The 17,597-nt window shown below is 40.9% G+C and overlaps 1 protein-coding gene across 1 annotated transcript in view; it reads left to right on the plus strand.

Annotated features, from left to right (window-relative positions):
* The window catches only part of ARFGEF2 (ARF guanine nucleotide exchange factor 2), a 101,389-nt gene that overhangs the window by 55,201 nt on the left and 28,591 nt on the right, over positions 1-17,597 (plus strand). Inside the window, exons 21-26 of the mRNA XM_022597369.3 lie at positions 326-484; positions 4,155-4,302; positions 5,435-5,534; positions 7,428-7,468; positions 7,571-7,740; positions 10,321-10,472. Of these exons, the coding sequence (XP_022453077.2) occupies positions 326-484; positions 4,155-4,302; positions 5,435-5,534; positions 7,428-7,468; positions 7,571-7,740; positions 10,321-10,472 (770 nt within the window). The remainder of the gene's footprint in view (positions 1-325; positions 485-4,154; positions 4,303-5,434; positions 5,535-7,427; positions 7,469-7,570; positions 7,741-10,320; positions 10,473-17,597) is intronic.

A 17,597-nucleotide genomic window follows, 5' to 3' on the forward strand; every position in this document is an offset into this window, starting at 1 on the left:
CCTACCTTGCAGGATTGTTGTAGAAATTAGAATTTATGTAACAATCTTAGCATTCAGCAGATTCCTCCCCTACTCCCTCCGAAGGGAATGGAACATGAACATCAGTTTGAGGTTGGCTGCAAAGGAGAGACTAGTTCTCAAACATGAGATGGGCTGTTCAGGTAGTGGGAGGATAGCAGTGTGGAGTAACTGGTGTGTTAATGTATGTAAAGCCTGTCGACGTGTGTACAGAAGGGGGCAGAGGATCCAGTGCTCAGTCCCTTCAGTGTGAAAACGGTGTTGCTCAGGGTGGAATCTCAGCGTTCCCTCTCGGCTTCCCTTACAGCTGGAACGAGATGCCTACGTTCAGGCTCTTGCGCGCTTCTCCCTGCTGACGGCCAGCTCCAGCATCACAGAGATGAAGCAGAAGAACATCGACACCATAAAGACGCTCATCACGGTGGCTCACACGGACGGCAACTACCTTGGGAATTCCTGGCACGAGGTGTGTGTTTCTTTGAAAGCCTGGGGTTGCCTTTTCTTAGTGAGGATGAATCCCAGCTGTCCTTTGATTCAGAGCCAGTCTCTCTTTGGTCGATTCCATTTTTCTTGAAGTCAAGCCTAACTTTAACTGGGTTTTGTCTCATTCCTCAAATACATCATGTATCAGAAAAGTCAGACTCCCTGGGGCGTGGTGGGTGAAATGCCTCAGATGCGCCACCTCACAAGGTGCTCCTGTCCCCGGTGGCCGGTGTCCACGTGGAGAGCACTTCTGGTGTGGCAGCTTCCTTCCCACTTTTCCCAAGTCCTTAGGTACCTCCTTGAGAGCTCTTACCATCGGGGAGTAGATTTAAGACAAAGCCAAGGAGCCCGATTTCTCCTAAGTGTATGAGAAAAGAGATGGTCAGCATCTACAGTGAGCCATTAGGGAAATTGCCAGTGGTTTCACGTTTTTATTTAACTAAACCATATTCTAAGAGTTTCACGTAAGGATATAATTATCCATGTGCACAAACAGGTGTTTGAAAGGTTGTTCATCGAAATTTTAGTCATTCAAGGGAAAAATTAAGTTAGAAACAGCCTAGGTGTCCCAACAATGAGAGATTGCTCTTTTTTTTAAAAAGTGTCCTGCACCACTCCTTAGAATGCTGTGTGGCCATTTAAAATAATGTTGCTGAGGGACTTCCACGGCGGCCCAGTGGTTAAGACTGCGCCTTCCAATGCAGGGGGTGCAGGTTTGATCCCTGGTCAGGGAGCTAAGATCCCACGTGCCTTTTGGCCAGAAATCCAGAGCATAAAACGGAAGTAATAGTGTAACAAATTCAATAAAGACTTTAAAAATGGTCCACATCAAAAACATCTTAAAAAAAAAATAAAACCAAACGAAACAAAATGAAATAACGTTGCTGAAGGGAGAGACAGCCGGACATGACATGCTCCCTGATGGAAGCACACAATACCTCCTAAGAAATGTTTTTGCCCAAAACTTCAACCTGAGTCAATTCAAGCCTCCACTGTCAGTTTAAAGGAAATGTAGGGGACAGAGGAACACAATAAATGGTATCATGAGAATGCAGCATGCAAACTCTAGGATATGACAGAGCCTCAGAGCCACTGACCATGTTCTTCAACAAATACATTGCATGGAAAATAGTAGATGGTTGGGGGGTGAGGCGGGGGCAGGCCTGTGGATTGAAAGAGACTTCAGAGAAAAAGGTAAAGATGTTATTAAACACTGTCTAATACTGTGGGAAGGTGATCACAGTATATTAAATTGAGAAATCGTTATAAACATTGTGAGGCTTCGTCCTTCATGCCAGACGTACACAGAAAATGGATTTGAAAAGATAAACAAGAATGTTAACATCCTATCTGTGTGATAGCATTATAGAGGCGATTTATTTTCTTTTTTTCCTGAAGTTTTCTAATTTCTCTACTGTCTGTACGTATTACTTTTTGTTTTAGAGAGAAAACTGTGGAAGAGTAGAGGTGAGGGCATGGAGAGTGGTGGGGACTGCGATGACCTAGAAAGAAAATTGCTGTCAGCCTCCTCCTGCCATGGGGATCGTGCGGTTCAGGGGGAAGGCCTAGAGCCAGACGCTGGCATCCAGTCTGGGTATCATCCTTTTCCTGCCTGTATGACATGGCAAGTTGCTTAGTCTTTGAGCCTCATCTTCCTCCTCTCTACAACCTTCATAGGGTTGTTCTGAGAAAAAAAGGGGGTTAACGTGGAAAAGGCTTACAACTGCATTTGGCAAGTAGTAAGAACTCAGTAGATATTAGCTGTCATGGTCATCACCATCATGGTACATACCTCAGTCCCTTTTCACCGAATGTTTGCTTTCTCGGTCACCACTCTGGAGCATTCCATATGAGAAAAGATGGGGGGGCAGTGGTGTTGTTTTGAGTTGTGTGCTTTTTTAAGAAATAACTTCCTGTTTTCTGAGGAGTCATGATACCTAGTGAATCAATAAATAGCTGCTTTCTCTCCTAGAACTTTCTTTTTTCTTTAACCTGAGAGATATGGTGCAGGTGGGGTTCCTGCCAGTTGCCAAGTATATGGCAGCATCTGGAAGTGTTAAAAATGAATCAACCACCTACTCGATATGCAGAAACCTTGAGAAATCAGGTTGGAATCAGTAAGTCCTCGGCCACAAGTGTTATTGACATACTTGAGATTCCAGCTTCTGGAAAAGGGAGGACACTAGCAGTTTACTAGTAAAAATTTAACAGTATTATGCCATGTGGAACAGTCAGGGCTTGGCTCTCTCTGGCCGAATTAAGTACCTTTCTCAGTCAAGGGGAAGGCCGTTTATAAGTGAAAATACTCAGCAGTGCTCAGTGGTATAATGGAGTCCCATACGCTGGGATTGGATTGTAAGGTTACCATGAAAAGCAAAACTCAGCTTTAGTCAGAAGTCCCCATGGAAATTCCTTAGGAAGGGTTTACCTAGAGGTCTACATGCCGTCGTCCCTCAGTAAGTTTTAAGTAGCCGGTTTTTGCTCCAGTAGAAGTTGAAACAAATCTCTGTTTCTTCGGGTAAGCTCCAGGTGAGAGATGGCCCGTGTGCAGGGACGCGTTGTCAAGCACCTGCACCACCCCTTAGGGCTGGGAGACCATTCCAGGGCACATTCTCATCTATTTGATTAACCAAATAATAATCACCAACTATTTTAAGTGCTGGGGATTCAGCAGTGAACAAGACAGAGTTAATGCCCTGTTGGCTCTTAAGACAGAGAACAAACAAATATCTGGCATAATGCCAAAAAGTAGTAAGTGCTAAGGAAAAAAAATATGCGTGGCCAGGGGAGGGTGTATGATCTCAGGGCGGTCGAGGGAGGTCTGTCTGAGGAACACATGTCAGAGCTGGGAATCTAAGGGGTGAGCCATGGGGAGGAGTGTAAGGAACACGTTCAAGCATAAGGAACAGAGAGTGCAAAGGCTTTGGGGTAGGGCCAGACGTGTCGAGGTAAAGGAGCAGCGGGGAGGCTGGTGTGTTGTGTATCTGAGGGGTCGAGTGGAAGGGAGATGGGGGGTGGCTGAGTCAGACCAGATGGTGCACTTACTGAGTGGCATGGTGGATGGAATCCCCTGCTCCAATCAAATGCTTTTTCTTTCTTTATTGAGCACTTATTAAATTTGCATAACTAAACATCTGTGTAGCATAACTCTACTGTACCAGTTTTTCTTTTGCTCGTTTTCTTTTTCCCCTTTTTTTATTTTCTCTTTCCCTTTTTAATAGTTAAAAAAAAGAAAAAAAGGGCTTCCCTGGTGGCACAGTAGTTGAGAGTCCGCCTGCCGATGCAGGGGACACGAGTTCGTGCCCCGGTCCGGGAAGATCCCACATGCCGCAGAGCGGCTGGGCCTGTGAGCCGTGGCCGCTAGGCCTGCGCGTCCGGAGCCTGTGCTCCGCAACGGGAGAGGCCACATCAGTGAGAGGCCCGCATACCGCAAAAAAAAAGATAAGAAAAAAAATAGTGAAGTCTGTCTTCCAGACCCACACTCAGAGGGTTGCCTAGCTGGAACTAGGGAAGCCAGTCTGAGACCCTCAGATTTTATTCTCACCTGAAAAGCTGCTTGTTTCAGAGAACTCTCTAATGGCTAAGTTAAGATGATAGTGCCCTTTACAGCCAATGAAATGGGAACTCATCTTTTCACACCTTCTTTTTATCAGATCTTGAAATGCATCAGCCAGCTGGAGCTCGCTCAGCTGATAGGAACCGGTGTCAAGACACGCTACCTGTCTGGGTCCGGGCGTGAAAGAGAAGGGAGCCTGAAGGGCCACACGTTGTCGGGAGAAGAGTTCATGGGCCTTGGCCTCGGTAAGATACCAGGCCCCCCAGCCAGCTGTCACGGACTCACCAGTTAACCGGCACGAAACCCTTCTTGTCTCATCAGGACTGTCCCGTAGATCGTCTCTTCCTTACGTGCCAGCTGACAGTATGTTTGTTGATGGAAGCGGAAGTGCTGCCTCAGCTCTCTAAATTGTGACTAAACTGTCGAGTAAATGCCTATTTTATCAGCATCAGCAGGGTGCATTACGTTTCTTTCTATACATATAAGTATGTTGGAGGGAAAGCCATCTGGTATTCGAGGAGTGGGTGTGTGTATCTCTAGATTTTCAAAGGTAGATTCAACCTCTCTTCCATGTTCCTCTTTTGTTAACTGATGTTCTTATCAAAGTAGAATTATTTCTGGCGATACATTGAACTGAGAGACTCTCTTGTCCGTGATATAACAATAATAATAGTAAAAAGGGTAAACAAACGTGCCAGGCCACATTCTAAGCACTCAGTTTATATATTTTAATTCATTTAAACCTTGTAACAACTCAGTGAAATTGGGGCTGTTATCATCCCCATTTTGTAAATGAGGAAAGTGAGGTACAAAGGGTGAAGTGACTTGAACAAGGTGACATTATGAGGAAGTGGCAGAGGTAGGTTTCAAACCCAGGCCATTTGATGCGGAGAGCAAGCTTCCTAGGTCCCACATACAGTAGTACAGTATAAAAGCACTCTGAAAATGGGGGAGGGGTAATAGCACCTACTTCTTGGGGTGTATATGAGGGTGACTGGAGTGAAATCCTAGAGAGCTCTCCAGACCTGCATGTGGAAACCATTACATGTTCTAGGAGCTCTGAGTTAGTACTGATCAATTTGAATTTGTTTTCATAAAAAGAGACATTTAATATTATAAAAATGTAAAAGACGCTTAAGAAAGGGAGATGAATGGTACAAGCCAGGGAGCCTCTAATAAGAATGTATTCTGAATGCCAAATGCCATAACCTGAGTTTAATTTTATTCTGTCATCATTGGGGGGTTGTTTGTTTGTTTTGCCTGCAAACCATTCTCACTTATGTTTCTTGTCTGTGCATATTGGATATCACAGGATTCTTTGTTCTAAATACTTCACTGTTTTGGAAACACCGCTTGATTTTGTGCATTGTGTTTCAGGTAATTTGGTGAGTGGTGGAGTGGACAAAAGACAGATGGCCAGCTTCCAGGAATCGGTCGGTGAGACCAGCTCACAGAGTGTGGTCGTAGCTGTAGACAGGTAATGATTTTCTTCTCCAGTGAAGCTGGACTACCCAGTGGCTTGGCATCTTCTGTATATTTACTGGGTATGAATGACCACTAATTTGTTTGACTGTTGTAAGTATTGTCAGTTCTAGATTACTCAAACTAGGAGAGATTAAAAGTGGCACACATGATCCACAACTACTGATTACCTTCACATTCGTTTGGATTTTGATCTTGAGTTGTATCATAACCTTTTTTAAAATTATAACTGTGACCAAATTATGTCAAAAACAAGAGTTTTTCCTTGTGCTAGTGTTTTAAATCACCTTGTTTCCTTAGTGTAGAAATTACTTTTTAAAAAATTTCAAGAAGAATTTCGGATTTAAAGCCTACCCATGAGTGAGAGTTGGCCAAGTTGACATTTCCATTTCTTTTTCCTCAAAACCTTCCCACTATTTCTGTTCACTTAAAACTTGACCTAAACATCCAGGAGAAATACAGGTATTCCCATTTGAAGATATTCATTATATATGAGGGCTTAAAATAGGAATTTTCTTAAAATCAACAAACCTCTGAAAATTACCATTGATTAATCATGTACATTAAATATAGATAATTCTGAAATGATAGCAGTATAGAATTTATGACATAATTTATATTGCTCTCAGAACAATTTTCCTAGTATTTTAAGCTCTTCATCAGTATATCTTAATCACCTTGCTCTTGTTGCTTTTCTGCTTCTCTCCAACAGGGATATTGTCTGTAATGTACTTTTGATGAGTTTTCCCTACTTTTCCCCTTAGGTTTACGCTAATACAACAAAATGTTTGTTGTGCCATTAACCGCACATTTCTTTCCTGTTTTTCTGCCTTAGCCAGATAGTGCACAATAGTAACTTGCCCAGCACCTTTTTGTGTGCTGTTAAATTGTTTTAAGTTGAGATATAATTCGTACACCATAAGATTTACTCTTTTTAAAATGTACAATTCAGTGGTTTTTAGTATATTCAGAGTTGTGCAACCATTACCACTACCTAATTTCAGAGCATTTTCATCACCCCCATAACGAAGCCCTGCATTTATCACAGTCGCTCCCCATTTCCTCTCCCGCCGTTCCTGTAACCACTGATATACTTGATATACTTTCTGCTTGTGTAGGTTTGCCGATTCTGGACATTGTTGAATTGTCTATTTCTCCTGTTTAATTCTGTGTTTTTTGCCTCATGATTTTGGGGCTCTGTTGTTAGATGCATATATGTTTATAATAGTTAGGTTTTCTTGACAGATTAAACTTTTTATCATTATAAAATGTTCTTTGTCTTTACTACTGATTTTAGTCTTAAGTCTACATCGTCTGATATCAGTGCAGCTACTCTTGTTCTCTTTTGGTTATTGTTTGCATGCTGTGTCTTCTTTCATACTTTTACTTTCAACCTATTTGTGTCTTTGACTCTAAAGTGAGATTGGCAGGATGAATTAAAATAAACATGATCCAATTCTATGCTGTCTAAAGATTCAGCCATTTTTCTTGAAGGAACATTTTTACAAGCCTTTGGTAGTTTCCAGAGTTCAGGTCTGAAAAAGTTGATTTTGTTAAATTTTTGCCAGTTTTTTTGGTTGCTCTTATGGAGGAGCAGCTTTTTAAAGGTCCTCAGTCTGCCATTCCCACTGTCGTGACATTCCATGCTATCATATCTTGACTCTCCCCCGTCCTTTTGTTGTGTCACTTTCTCTTCCTATCAGTATAAGCATTTCAGCTCTCAGCTCAGCTCACTGACCAGTTCTGTTCCTCTGATGCCTCATTGTTTATGTTAGTGGAAGTGCCACACCTGAAATGTTTCCTTTCTGTCTTTCCTGAGTGTTTGAAATTGAAGCTGCAGCTTCCAAGTCTAATTTTTATTTTATTATGTCTGGAATTTTCTTCCTAGAATTTTTACTGGCTCTACCAGACTGGATGGAAATGCAATAGGTATGTATTTGACTCACCTGTGACAACTACAGAAGCCTCCTATCATAACTGTCTGACCATTACTAACGATGCCTCGCGTGTGTTGTTGGGTCTGGCCTGTAGTTGACTTTGTCCGCTGGCTGTGTGCCGTGTCCATGGATGAGCTGGCTTCCCCCCATCACCCCCGCATGTTCAGCTTGCAGAAGATTGTGGAGATATCTTACTACAACATGAATCGGATCCGACTACAGTGGTCCCGAATATGGCATGTGATTGGAGATCACTTCAATAAGGTAACTCTTCTAATTCAAAAACCCCACTCCATCGATGTCCAAATAAAAGGCAGGCAACTAACTTCAAAACAGAAATGATTGAGTGTGTAGGTGCGTATAATTCCCATTCCCTGTGGAGTGGAGAACAGCTCGTAGCATACCTACGTATTGATAGAGCTCATGGAGAATGAATTAAAAATCCATTCGTATCTAAAATACTTTAATATCCCATATTTAGGAGGTAGGCTCACACCACAAAAATCATTATAGTCACTGGACAGACATTGGTGTTTGAAAGCATTGTGAAATCCTGAAGCACCTCCTGAATGACGAAAGATTAAGTTATGTTCTTTATATCAATAGTTTCACTCTAAATGTCACTACTTCTTGTATTCTGGCTTCCTTTGCCACCACTCTTCTAAAACCTTTGTTGAGGAAACTAACATTTATTTAAATCAGAAACAAGCCAGAGACTTCTGTGTTCTAAAACTGAAAACTATGGCGAGAAAACCAGATTTTTCTCCGCTCGAGGTTTCGTTATATACACATAGGCACATGCACATGTAAATTGAACAAATGAAATCAGAATATATTTTATGTATATGAATGTCTGTATCTGTAATGTCATTTGCTTTTTAGGGGAAAACTAACAGCTTAACAACACTGTTTGCTACCAAAACACATTTCATGATTTCAAAAAAATTTTCTCAGGCCTGGAGATAAAGAGTTGTAATAGAGATGCTTAAAAATAGTGTTAATAAAAGACAGTTTATCCAAAAGAGAATTGCCCTCTCTGCATTGAATAGGAGAAAACCATAAGAAGAAGTAATCTGTCGTTGGGATATAGAGCAAGCAGTAGAGTGCTGGTAAATGATTTGTAGCGTCTGCTGATTTGTGTGGTGTGAACACCACCCCATGATCGATGGAAGGTTAGCAGTGTGATGTCACTAAATGTGAACTGGGAAGGGTTGGGTACTGTTGGCTTTTCTGGGCAGCTGGGGAACCCCACTGAAATGAGGCATTGTCACATGTAGTCTTGCTTCTGACTTGGTCCATCAGCTAATCAGAGTCTTTTGTTTACTTTGCTTTCTTATCAGCTCTAAGTAAGGTACCTCTCAGCACACCATCTGTTTAACAAACTGTCCGAGTGCCTTGTACCAGGTAGTAGACAGATGAGGTCCCTGCCCTCCTGGAGCTCACTTGGATTTTATGATGAAATAACTGATGGTAAAGGGTCAGGCAGTGCAGTGTGTCAGGCCTCTCCGGAGGTGACCTTTCTGAACCCTCAGTGAGGAGGTGGCCATGAGAGCCTGCAGATGCCCCAGAGCAACTGTTTGTTGAGTGAGTGGTAACACTGTCGTCTAAAGTAATCAGTCAGCTCAGCAACCATCTTTCCCACTATTGTGGGTAAATAAATTCTTAGTGGACATCACTGATACGAACTTGTTTGAGAGAAAAAATGTGAAGCATTACCATGACTGCACCTTGTATTCTTGTCTAAGCCTATGACAAGCTTCAGATCTAGGCTGGCGGGTAGTAATTAGACATGTCGTGGTTGTCAACCTCATTACAAATGAGGTCCACTCCATCTCATCAGTGCTGTTAAGCACAAAGTTGTGGAAAACTCAGTTGCTCACTCTGGGACTCATCATTCTTTCCACCACCTCAGGAGGATGTTCTGCTTCCCCCTGGGAGCCAGAGCACATGAAAATCCTGTGGGTTTGAAGAAGTAAATGGCCGAGTAGAGCTCTCAGGATTCTAGGACAGTCATTGAGACAGTCACATGTTTCTCTTCTTCTAAACTAGGGCACAAATATGTCCTGGGGTGTACAAAGCTGCATAGTAAGCGTGGTGTGTATTCCCGAAGCAGCCAGGGATTTTGAGCCAGGGAATAATATTCTTATTAGTCTCTAATTACATCAACATTACACGAACACTTAAAAAAAATTACAGCTAAAAACACCTTTGACCATCAGCACCCCTCAACCAGACCCTCCCCAAAGCTAATTATTTTTTATCCATTCAGTATACAGGCCGACCTCAGAGATATGGCGGGTTCAGTTCCAGACCAAAGCAATAAAGCAAATATTGCAGTAAAGCAAGTCTCACGATTTTTTTGGTTTCCCAGTGCATAAAAAAGTTATGTTTACACCATACTGTTGTCTATTAAGTGTGCAACAACCAAAAAAAGATGTACATACCTTAATTTTAAAATAGTTTATTGCTAAAAAACGTGAACCATCACCTGAGCTTTCAGTAGGTTGTAATCTTTTTGCAAATAGTAACATCAAAGAACACTGATCACAGATCACCATAGCAGATATAATAATAATGAAAAAGTTTGAAATATCGCAAGAATTATCAAAATGTGACACAGAGACACAAAGTGAGCATATTTTGAAAGCATGTTTAATTAAATGTGTTTCATCATTAACCTTAAAACTGTCCAGCTCATGCCAAGAAATACCTTTTCTTCCTCCTGAGGTGTGTTTTCCCAGAGCATTTGTTTTGAAGGCAGGCTGTCCATGTTTGAGGTTCAGAACCCCATATCCACACTTGTTCCACTGTGCCTATTTCACCTCACCTCGTGTTCCTGCTCAGGTTGGCTGTAACCCCAATGAGGATGTGGCTATCTTTGCTGTTGACTCGTTAAGGCAGCTCTCCATGAAGTTTCTTGAGAAGGGAGAATTAGCCAACTTCCGTTTCCAGAAAGATTTCCTGAGGCCCTTTGAGCATATCATGAAGAAAAACAGGTATGTACATTATTCTGGAAGACCCTTAGTCAAATCTCTGCTGGGGGTCTAAAAAGGTCTCTTAACACTAACCACACGGTTCTTTTTTTCTTCTCTTGTTTGGCGGAAGCAAATAAAATGAGCGGACTTTGATTCACACCTATTATCTCTAAGTAAATCACACTAAGATCTGTGTGTAACCTTTCCCAGAAGGGCAGATCATACAACTGCAGCTAGTAGAAGTACGTCATGCGTCCTTACCGGGGGTCTGGGTGCTGAGGGAGTTCAGAGAAAGAGCCACTGCCAAAGCAGCCTCACACAGGGTCAAGAACTGTGTGACCCAGATTGGTTCAAGGTGGCGGAGTAGAAGGACCTGCTCTCACTCCCTCTTGCGAGAGCACCGGAATCACAACTAACTGCTGAACAGTCATCGACCGGAAGACACTGGAACTCACGAAAAAAGATACCCCACATCCAAAGGCAAAGGAGAAGCCACAACGAGACAGTAGAAGGGGCGCTATCACAATAAAATCAAATCCCATAACTGCTGGGTGGGTGACTCACAAACTGGAGAACACTTATACCACAGAAGTCCACCCACTGGAGTGAAGGTTCTGAGCGCCACATCAGGCTTCCCAACCTGGGGGTCTGGCGGCAGGAGGAGGAATTCCTAGAGAATCAGACTTTGAAGGCTAGCGGGATTTGATTGCAGGACTTGGACAGGACTGGGGGAAACAGAGACTCCACTCTTGGAGGGCACACACAAAGTAGTGTGCACATCAGGACCCAGGGCAAGGAGCAGTGACCCCGTAAGAGACTGAACCAGACCTACCTGCTGGTGTTGGAGGGTCTCCTGCAGAGGCAGGAGGTGGCTGTGTCTCACCGTGAGGACAAGGACACTGGTAGCAGAAGTTCTGGGAAGTAATCCTTGGCATGAGCCATCCCAGAGTCCACTATCAGCCCCACCAAAGAGCCCTGGTAGGCTCCAGTGTTGGGTCGCCTCAGGCCAAACAACCAACAGGGAGGGGACCCAGCCCCACCCATCAGCAGACAAGCGGATTAAAGTTTTACTGAGCTCTGCCCACCAGAGCAACAGCCAGCTCTACCCACCACCAGTCCCTCCCATCAGGAAACTTGCACAAGCCTCTTGGGTAGCCTCATCCACCAGAGGGCAGACAGCAGAAGCAAGAAGAACTACAACCCTGCAGCCTGTGGAACAAAAGCCACATTCACAGAAAGATAGACATGATGAAAAGGCAGAGGGCTATGTACCAGATGAAGGAACAAGATAAAACCACAGAAAAGCAACTAAATGAAGTGGAGATAGGAAACGTTCCAGAAAAAGAATGCAGAATAATGATAGTGAAGATGATCCAGGGCCTTGGAAAAAGAATGGAGGCAAAGATTTGAGAAGATGCAAGAAATGTTTAACAAAGACCTAGAAGAATTAAAGAACAAACAAACAGAAATGAACAATACAATAACTGAAATGAAAAATACACTAGAAGGAATCAATAGCAGAATAACTGAGGCAGAAGAACGGATAAGTGACCCAGAAGACAGAATGGTGGAATTCACTGCTGTGGAACAGAATAAAGTAAAAAGAATGAAAAGAAACGAAGACAGCCTAAGAGACCTCTGGGACAACATTAAATGCAACAACATTCGCATTTTAGGGGTCCCAGAAGGAGAAGAGAGAGAGAAAGGACCCGAGAAAATATTTGAAGAGATTATAGTCGAAAACTTCCCTAACATGGGAAAGGAAATAGCTACCCAAGTCCAGGAAGCGCAGAGAGTCCCATACAGGATAAACCCAAGGAGAAACACACCGAGACACGCAGTAATCAAAATGGCAAAAATTAAAGACAAAAATTATTGAAAGCAGCAAGGGAAAAGTGACAAATAGCATACAAGGGAGCTCCCATAAGGTTAACAGCTGATTTCTCAGCAGAAACTCTACAAGCCAGAAGGGAGTGGCATGACATATTTAAGGTGATGAAAGGAAAGAACCTACAACCAAGATTACTGTACCTGGCAAGGATCTCATTCAGATTTGATGGAGAAATCAAAAGCTTTACAGACAAGCAAAAGCTAAGAGAATTCAGCACCACCACACCAGCTCTACAACAAATGCTAAAGGAACTTCTCTAAATGGGAAACACAAGAGAAGAAAAGAACTTACAAAAACAAACCCAAAACAATTAAGAAAATGGTCATAGGAACATACATATTGATAATTATCTTAAACGTGAATTGATTAAGTGCTCCAACCAAAAGACACAGGCTTGCTGAATGGATACAAAAACAAGACCCATATATATGCTGTCTACAAGAGACCCACTTCAGACCTAGGGACACATACAGACTCACAGTGAGGGGATGGAAAAAGATATCCCATGCAAATGGAAATCAGAAGAAAGCTGGAGTAGCAATACTCATATCAGATAAAATAGACTTTAAAATAAAGAATGTTACAAGAGACAAGGAAGGACACTACATAATGATCAAGGGATCAATCCAAGAAGAAGATATAGCAATTATATATGCACCCAACCTAGGATCACCTCAATACATAAGGCAACGGCTAATAGCTATAAAAGAGGAAATCGACAGTAACACAATAATAGTGGGGGACTTTTAACACCTCACACCAATGGACAGATCATCCAAACAGAAAATTAATAAGGAAACAGAAGTTTAAATGACACAATAGACCAGATAGATTTAATTGATATTTATAGGACATTTCATCCAAAAACAGCAGGTTACACATTCTTCTCAAGTGCTCACGGAACATTCTCCTGGACAGATCACATCTTCGGTCACAAATCAAGCCTCAGGAAATTTAAGAAAATTGAAACCACATCAAGCATCTTTTCTGACCACAACGCTATGAGATTAGAAGTCAATTATAGGGAAAGAAATGTAAAGAACACAAACACATGGAGGCTAAACAATACGTTACTAAATAACCAAGAGATCACTGAAGAAATCAAAGAGGAAATCAAAAAATACCTAGAGACAAATTACAATGAAAACACAACGATCCAAAACCTATGGGATGCAGCAAAAGCAGTTTTAAGAGGGAAGTTTATAGCCATACAAGCCTACCTCAAGAAACAAGAAAAATCTAAAACAATCTAACCTTACACCTAAAGGAATTAGAGAAAGAAGAACAAACAAAACCCAAAGTTAGTAGAAGGAAAGAAATCATAAAGATCAGAGCAGAAATAAATAGAAACAAAGAAAACAGTAGCAAAGATCAATAAAACTAAAGGCTGGTTCTTTGAGAAGATAAAATTGATAAACCATTAGCCAGACTCATCAAGAAAAAGAGAGAGAGGACTCAAATCAGTAAAATTAGAAATGAAAACGGAGAAGTTACAACAGACACTGCAGAAATACAAAGCATCCTAAGAGACTACTACAAGCAACTCTATGCCAATAAAATGGACAACCTGGAAGAAATGGACAAATTCTTAGAAAGGTATAACCTTCCAAGACTGAACCAGGAAGAAATAGAAAATATGAACAGACCAATCACAAGTAATGAAACTGAAACTGTGATTAAAAGTCTTCCAACAAACAAAAGTCCAGGACCGGATGGCTTCACAGGTGAATTCTATCAAACATTTAGAGAAGAGCTAACACCCATCCTTCTCAAACTCTGCCAAAAAATTGGCAGAGGAAGGAACACTCCCAAACTCATTCTGTGAGGCCACCATCACCCTGATACCAAAACCAGACAAAGATACTTCAAAAAAAAGAAAATTACAGACCAATATCACTAATGAATATAGATGCAAAAATCCTCAACAAAATACTAGCAAACAGAATCCAACAACACATTAAAAGGATCATACACCATGATCCAGTGGGATTTATCCCAGGGATGCAAGGATTCTTCAATGTACGCAAATCAATCAGTGTGATACACCATGTTAACAAACTGAAGAAGAAAAACCATATGATCATCTCAATAGATTCAGAAAAAGCTTTTGACAAAATTCAACACCGATTTATGATAAAAACTCTCCAGAAAGTAGGCATAGAGGGAACCTACCTCAACATAATAAAGGCCATATATGACAAACCCACAGCAAACATCTTTCTCAATGGTGAAAAACTGAAAGTATTTCCTCTAACATCAGGAGCAAGACAAGGATGTCCACTCTTGCCACTATTACTCAACATAGTTTTGGAAGTCCTAGCCACAGCAATCAGAGAAGAAAAAGAAAGAAAAAGAATACAGGTTGGAAAAGTAGAAGTAAAACTGTCACTATTTGAGATGATATGATACTATACATAGAGAATCCTAAAGATGCCACCAGAAAACTACTAGAGCTAATCAATGAATTTGGCAAAGTAGCAGGATACAAAATTAATGCACAGAAATCTCTTGCATTCCTCTACACTAATGATGAAAAATCTGAAAGAGAAATTAGGGAAACGCTCCCATTTACCATTGCAACAAACAGAATAAAACACCTAGGAATAAACCTACCTAGGGAGACAAAAGACCTGTATGAAGAAAACTATAAGACACTGATGAAAGAAATTAAAAATGATACTAACAGATGGAGAGATATACCATGTTCTTGGATTAGAAGAATCAATATTGTGAAGATGACTATACTACCCAAAGCAATCTACAGATTCAATGCAATCCCTATCAAGTTACCGATGGCATTTTTTACAGAACTGTAACAAAAGATCTTAAAGTTTGTATGGAGACACAAAAGGTCCCAAATCGCCAAAGCAGTCTTGAGGGAGAAAAAGGAAGCTGGAGGAATCAGACTCCCTGACTTCAGACTATACTACAAAGCTACAGCAATCAAGACAATATGGTACTGGCACAAAAACGGAAATATAGATCAATGGAACAGGATAGAAAGCCCAGAGATAAACCCACACACCTATGGTCAACTAATCTATGACACAGGAAGCAAGGATATACAATGGAGAAAAGACAGTCTCCTCAATAAGTGGTGCTGGGAAAACTGGACAGCTACATGTAAAAGAATGAAATTAGAACACTCCCTAGCACCATACACAAAAATAAACTCAAAGTGGATTAGAGACCTAAATGTAAGACCGGACACTATAAAACTCTTAGAGGAAAACATAGGAAGAACACTCTTTGACATAAATCACAGCAAGGTCTTTTTTGATCCACCTCCTAGAGTAATGGAAATAAAAAGAAAAGTGAACAAGTGGGACCTAACGAAATTTAAAAGGTTTTGCAAAGCAAAGGAAACTACAAGCAGGATGAAAAGACAGACCTCAGAATGGGAGAAGATATTTGCAAATGAATTAATGGACAAAGGATTAATCTCCAAAATACATAAACAGCTCATGCAGGTCAATATTAAAAAACAAACAGCCCAATCCAAAAATGGGCAGAAGACCTAAATAGACATTTCTCCAAAGAAGACATACAGATGGCCAAGAAGCACATGAAAAGCTGCTCAACATCGCTAATTATTAGAGAAATGCAAATCAAAACTACAATGAGGTATCACCTCACACCAGTTAGAATGGGCATCATCAGAAAATCTGCGAACAACAAATGCTGGAGAGGGTGTGGAGAAAAGGGAACCCTCTTGCACTGTTGGTGGGAATAATATGGAGAACAGTATGGAGGTTCCTTAAAAAACTAAAAATAGAATTACCATATGATCCAGCAATCCCGCTGTTGGGCATATACCCTGAGGAAACCATAATTCAAAAAGACACCTGCACCCCAATGTTCACTGCAGCACTATTTACAATAGCCAGGTCATGGAAGCAACCTGAATGCCCATCGACAGACGAATGGATAAAGATGTGGTACATATATACAATGGAATATTACTCAGCCATAAAAAGGAATGAAATTGGGTTATTTGTAGAGATGTGGATGGATCTAGAGACTGTCAGAGTGAAGTAAGTCAGAAAGAGAAAGATATCATATATTAACACATACATGTGGAACCTAGAAAAATGGTACAGATGAACTGGTTTGCAGGGCAGAAATAGAGACACAGATGTAGAGAACAAACGTATGGACACCAAGGGGCTAAAGTGGTGGTGGTGGTGGGATGAATTGGGAGATTGGGATTGACATATATACACTAATATGTATAAAATGGATAACTAATAAGAACCTGCTATATAAAAAAATAAATAAAATTATAAAATTCAGTTAAAAAAAAGAAAGTTTATAACATGAGAAATGCTTAGTCGCTTAGTGAAAAGAGCAGGTTATAGAATTGGGCAGTCAGTGTAATAATAAAGGTTGTGATGTAGTATATCTCTCCATATGAAATGCCATAGCATCATATAAAAGAATCTTTTTCTTTATGTTTTTCTCTACATCTTCTAGAACATTTATTGTCATCATTTATTACTTTTAACAGTCAAGCAAAAAACATTTTAATAAATATGTATAGTTCTTGCCAACAAGTTGCTTTTTTATCCCGGGAGAGAAAACTGTGAATTCATTGGTATTATGTGTTAAAGTCACCTAGGTATGTAGTCAGTCCTCCATTATCTGCAGGTGGCAAATTTTCTTCGTGGACTTTCAGCTAATTTTTAACTTTCTCCTTGTCTTCTTTAAGCAACCTTTCCTATTATCAGTTAATATAGGTCCAGCAGACAAGCATGAATGTTACCCTAAGCCAGATGAAATTTGCAAGCCAAGTCTCTCCTCCTAAAACCACTCTAATGACTTTCAAAGCTAGTGCGATAGAAGCATTAGGTTTGTGTTGCCTTGCTTCTTGCTATTTGTGAGATAATAGTGTTCACCCCATAATCATATATGTCTGAAAGACATATGTGCTAATCTGTTGTAAATATCCAGGTCACACCATGTTGAACCTTGCAGCTGCTTCAGAAAATGGACCATTTTTTCTGTCTTCATGTTCTATTTTGTAATAATTAAATTTATTCATCTTAAGTTATATATGTATGCTCTCATCCAAGTGTATGTGTTTGCCATCCACAAATATCTCTGCCCCAAAACCTAAGAGGATATGCATTAAGAATTTAGGAATCGTTATCTCTGGGTGGCAAAATTATGAGTATATTAGTCTAAATGTTTGGGGCCAGAAAAATTGACCAACAGTGGCTTAAACCACAAGTCTATGTATTGTTTACTTAACAAGT

This window comes from Delphinapterus leucas, chromosome 15 (assembly GCF_059928025.1).
Source record: "Delphinapterus leucas isolate spDelLeu-1000000601 "Yukka" chromosome 15, BTC_Dleu_Yukka2, whole genome shotgun sequence".
In the NCBI taxonomy this organism is placed as follows: Eukaryota; Metazoa; Chordata; class Mammalia; order Artiodactyla; family Monodontidae; genus Delphinapterus; species Delphinapterus leucas.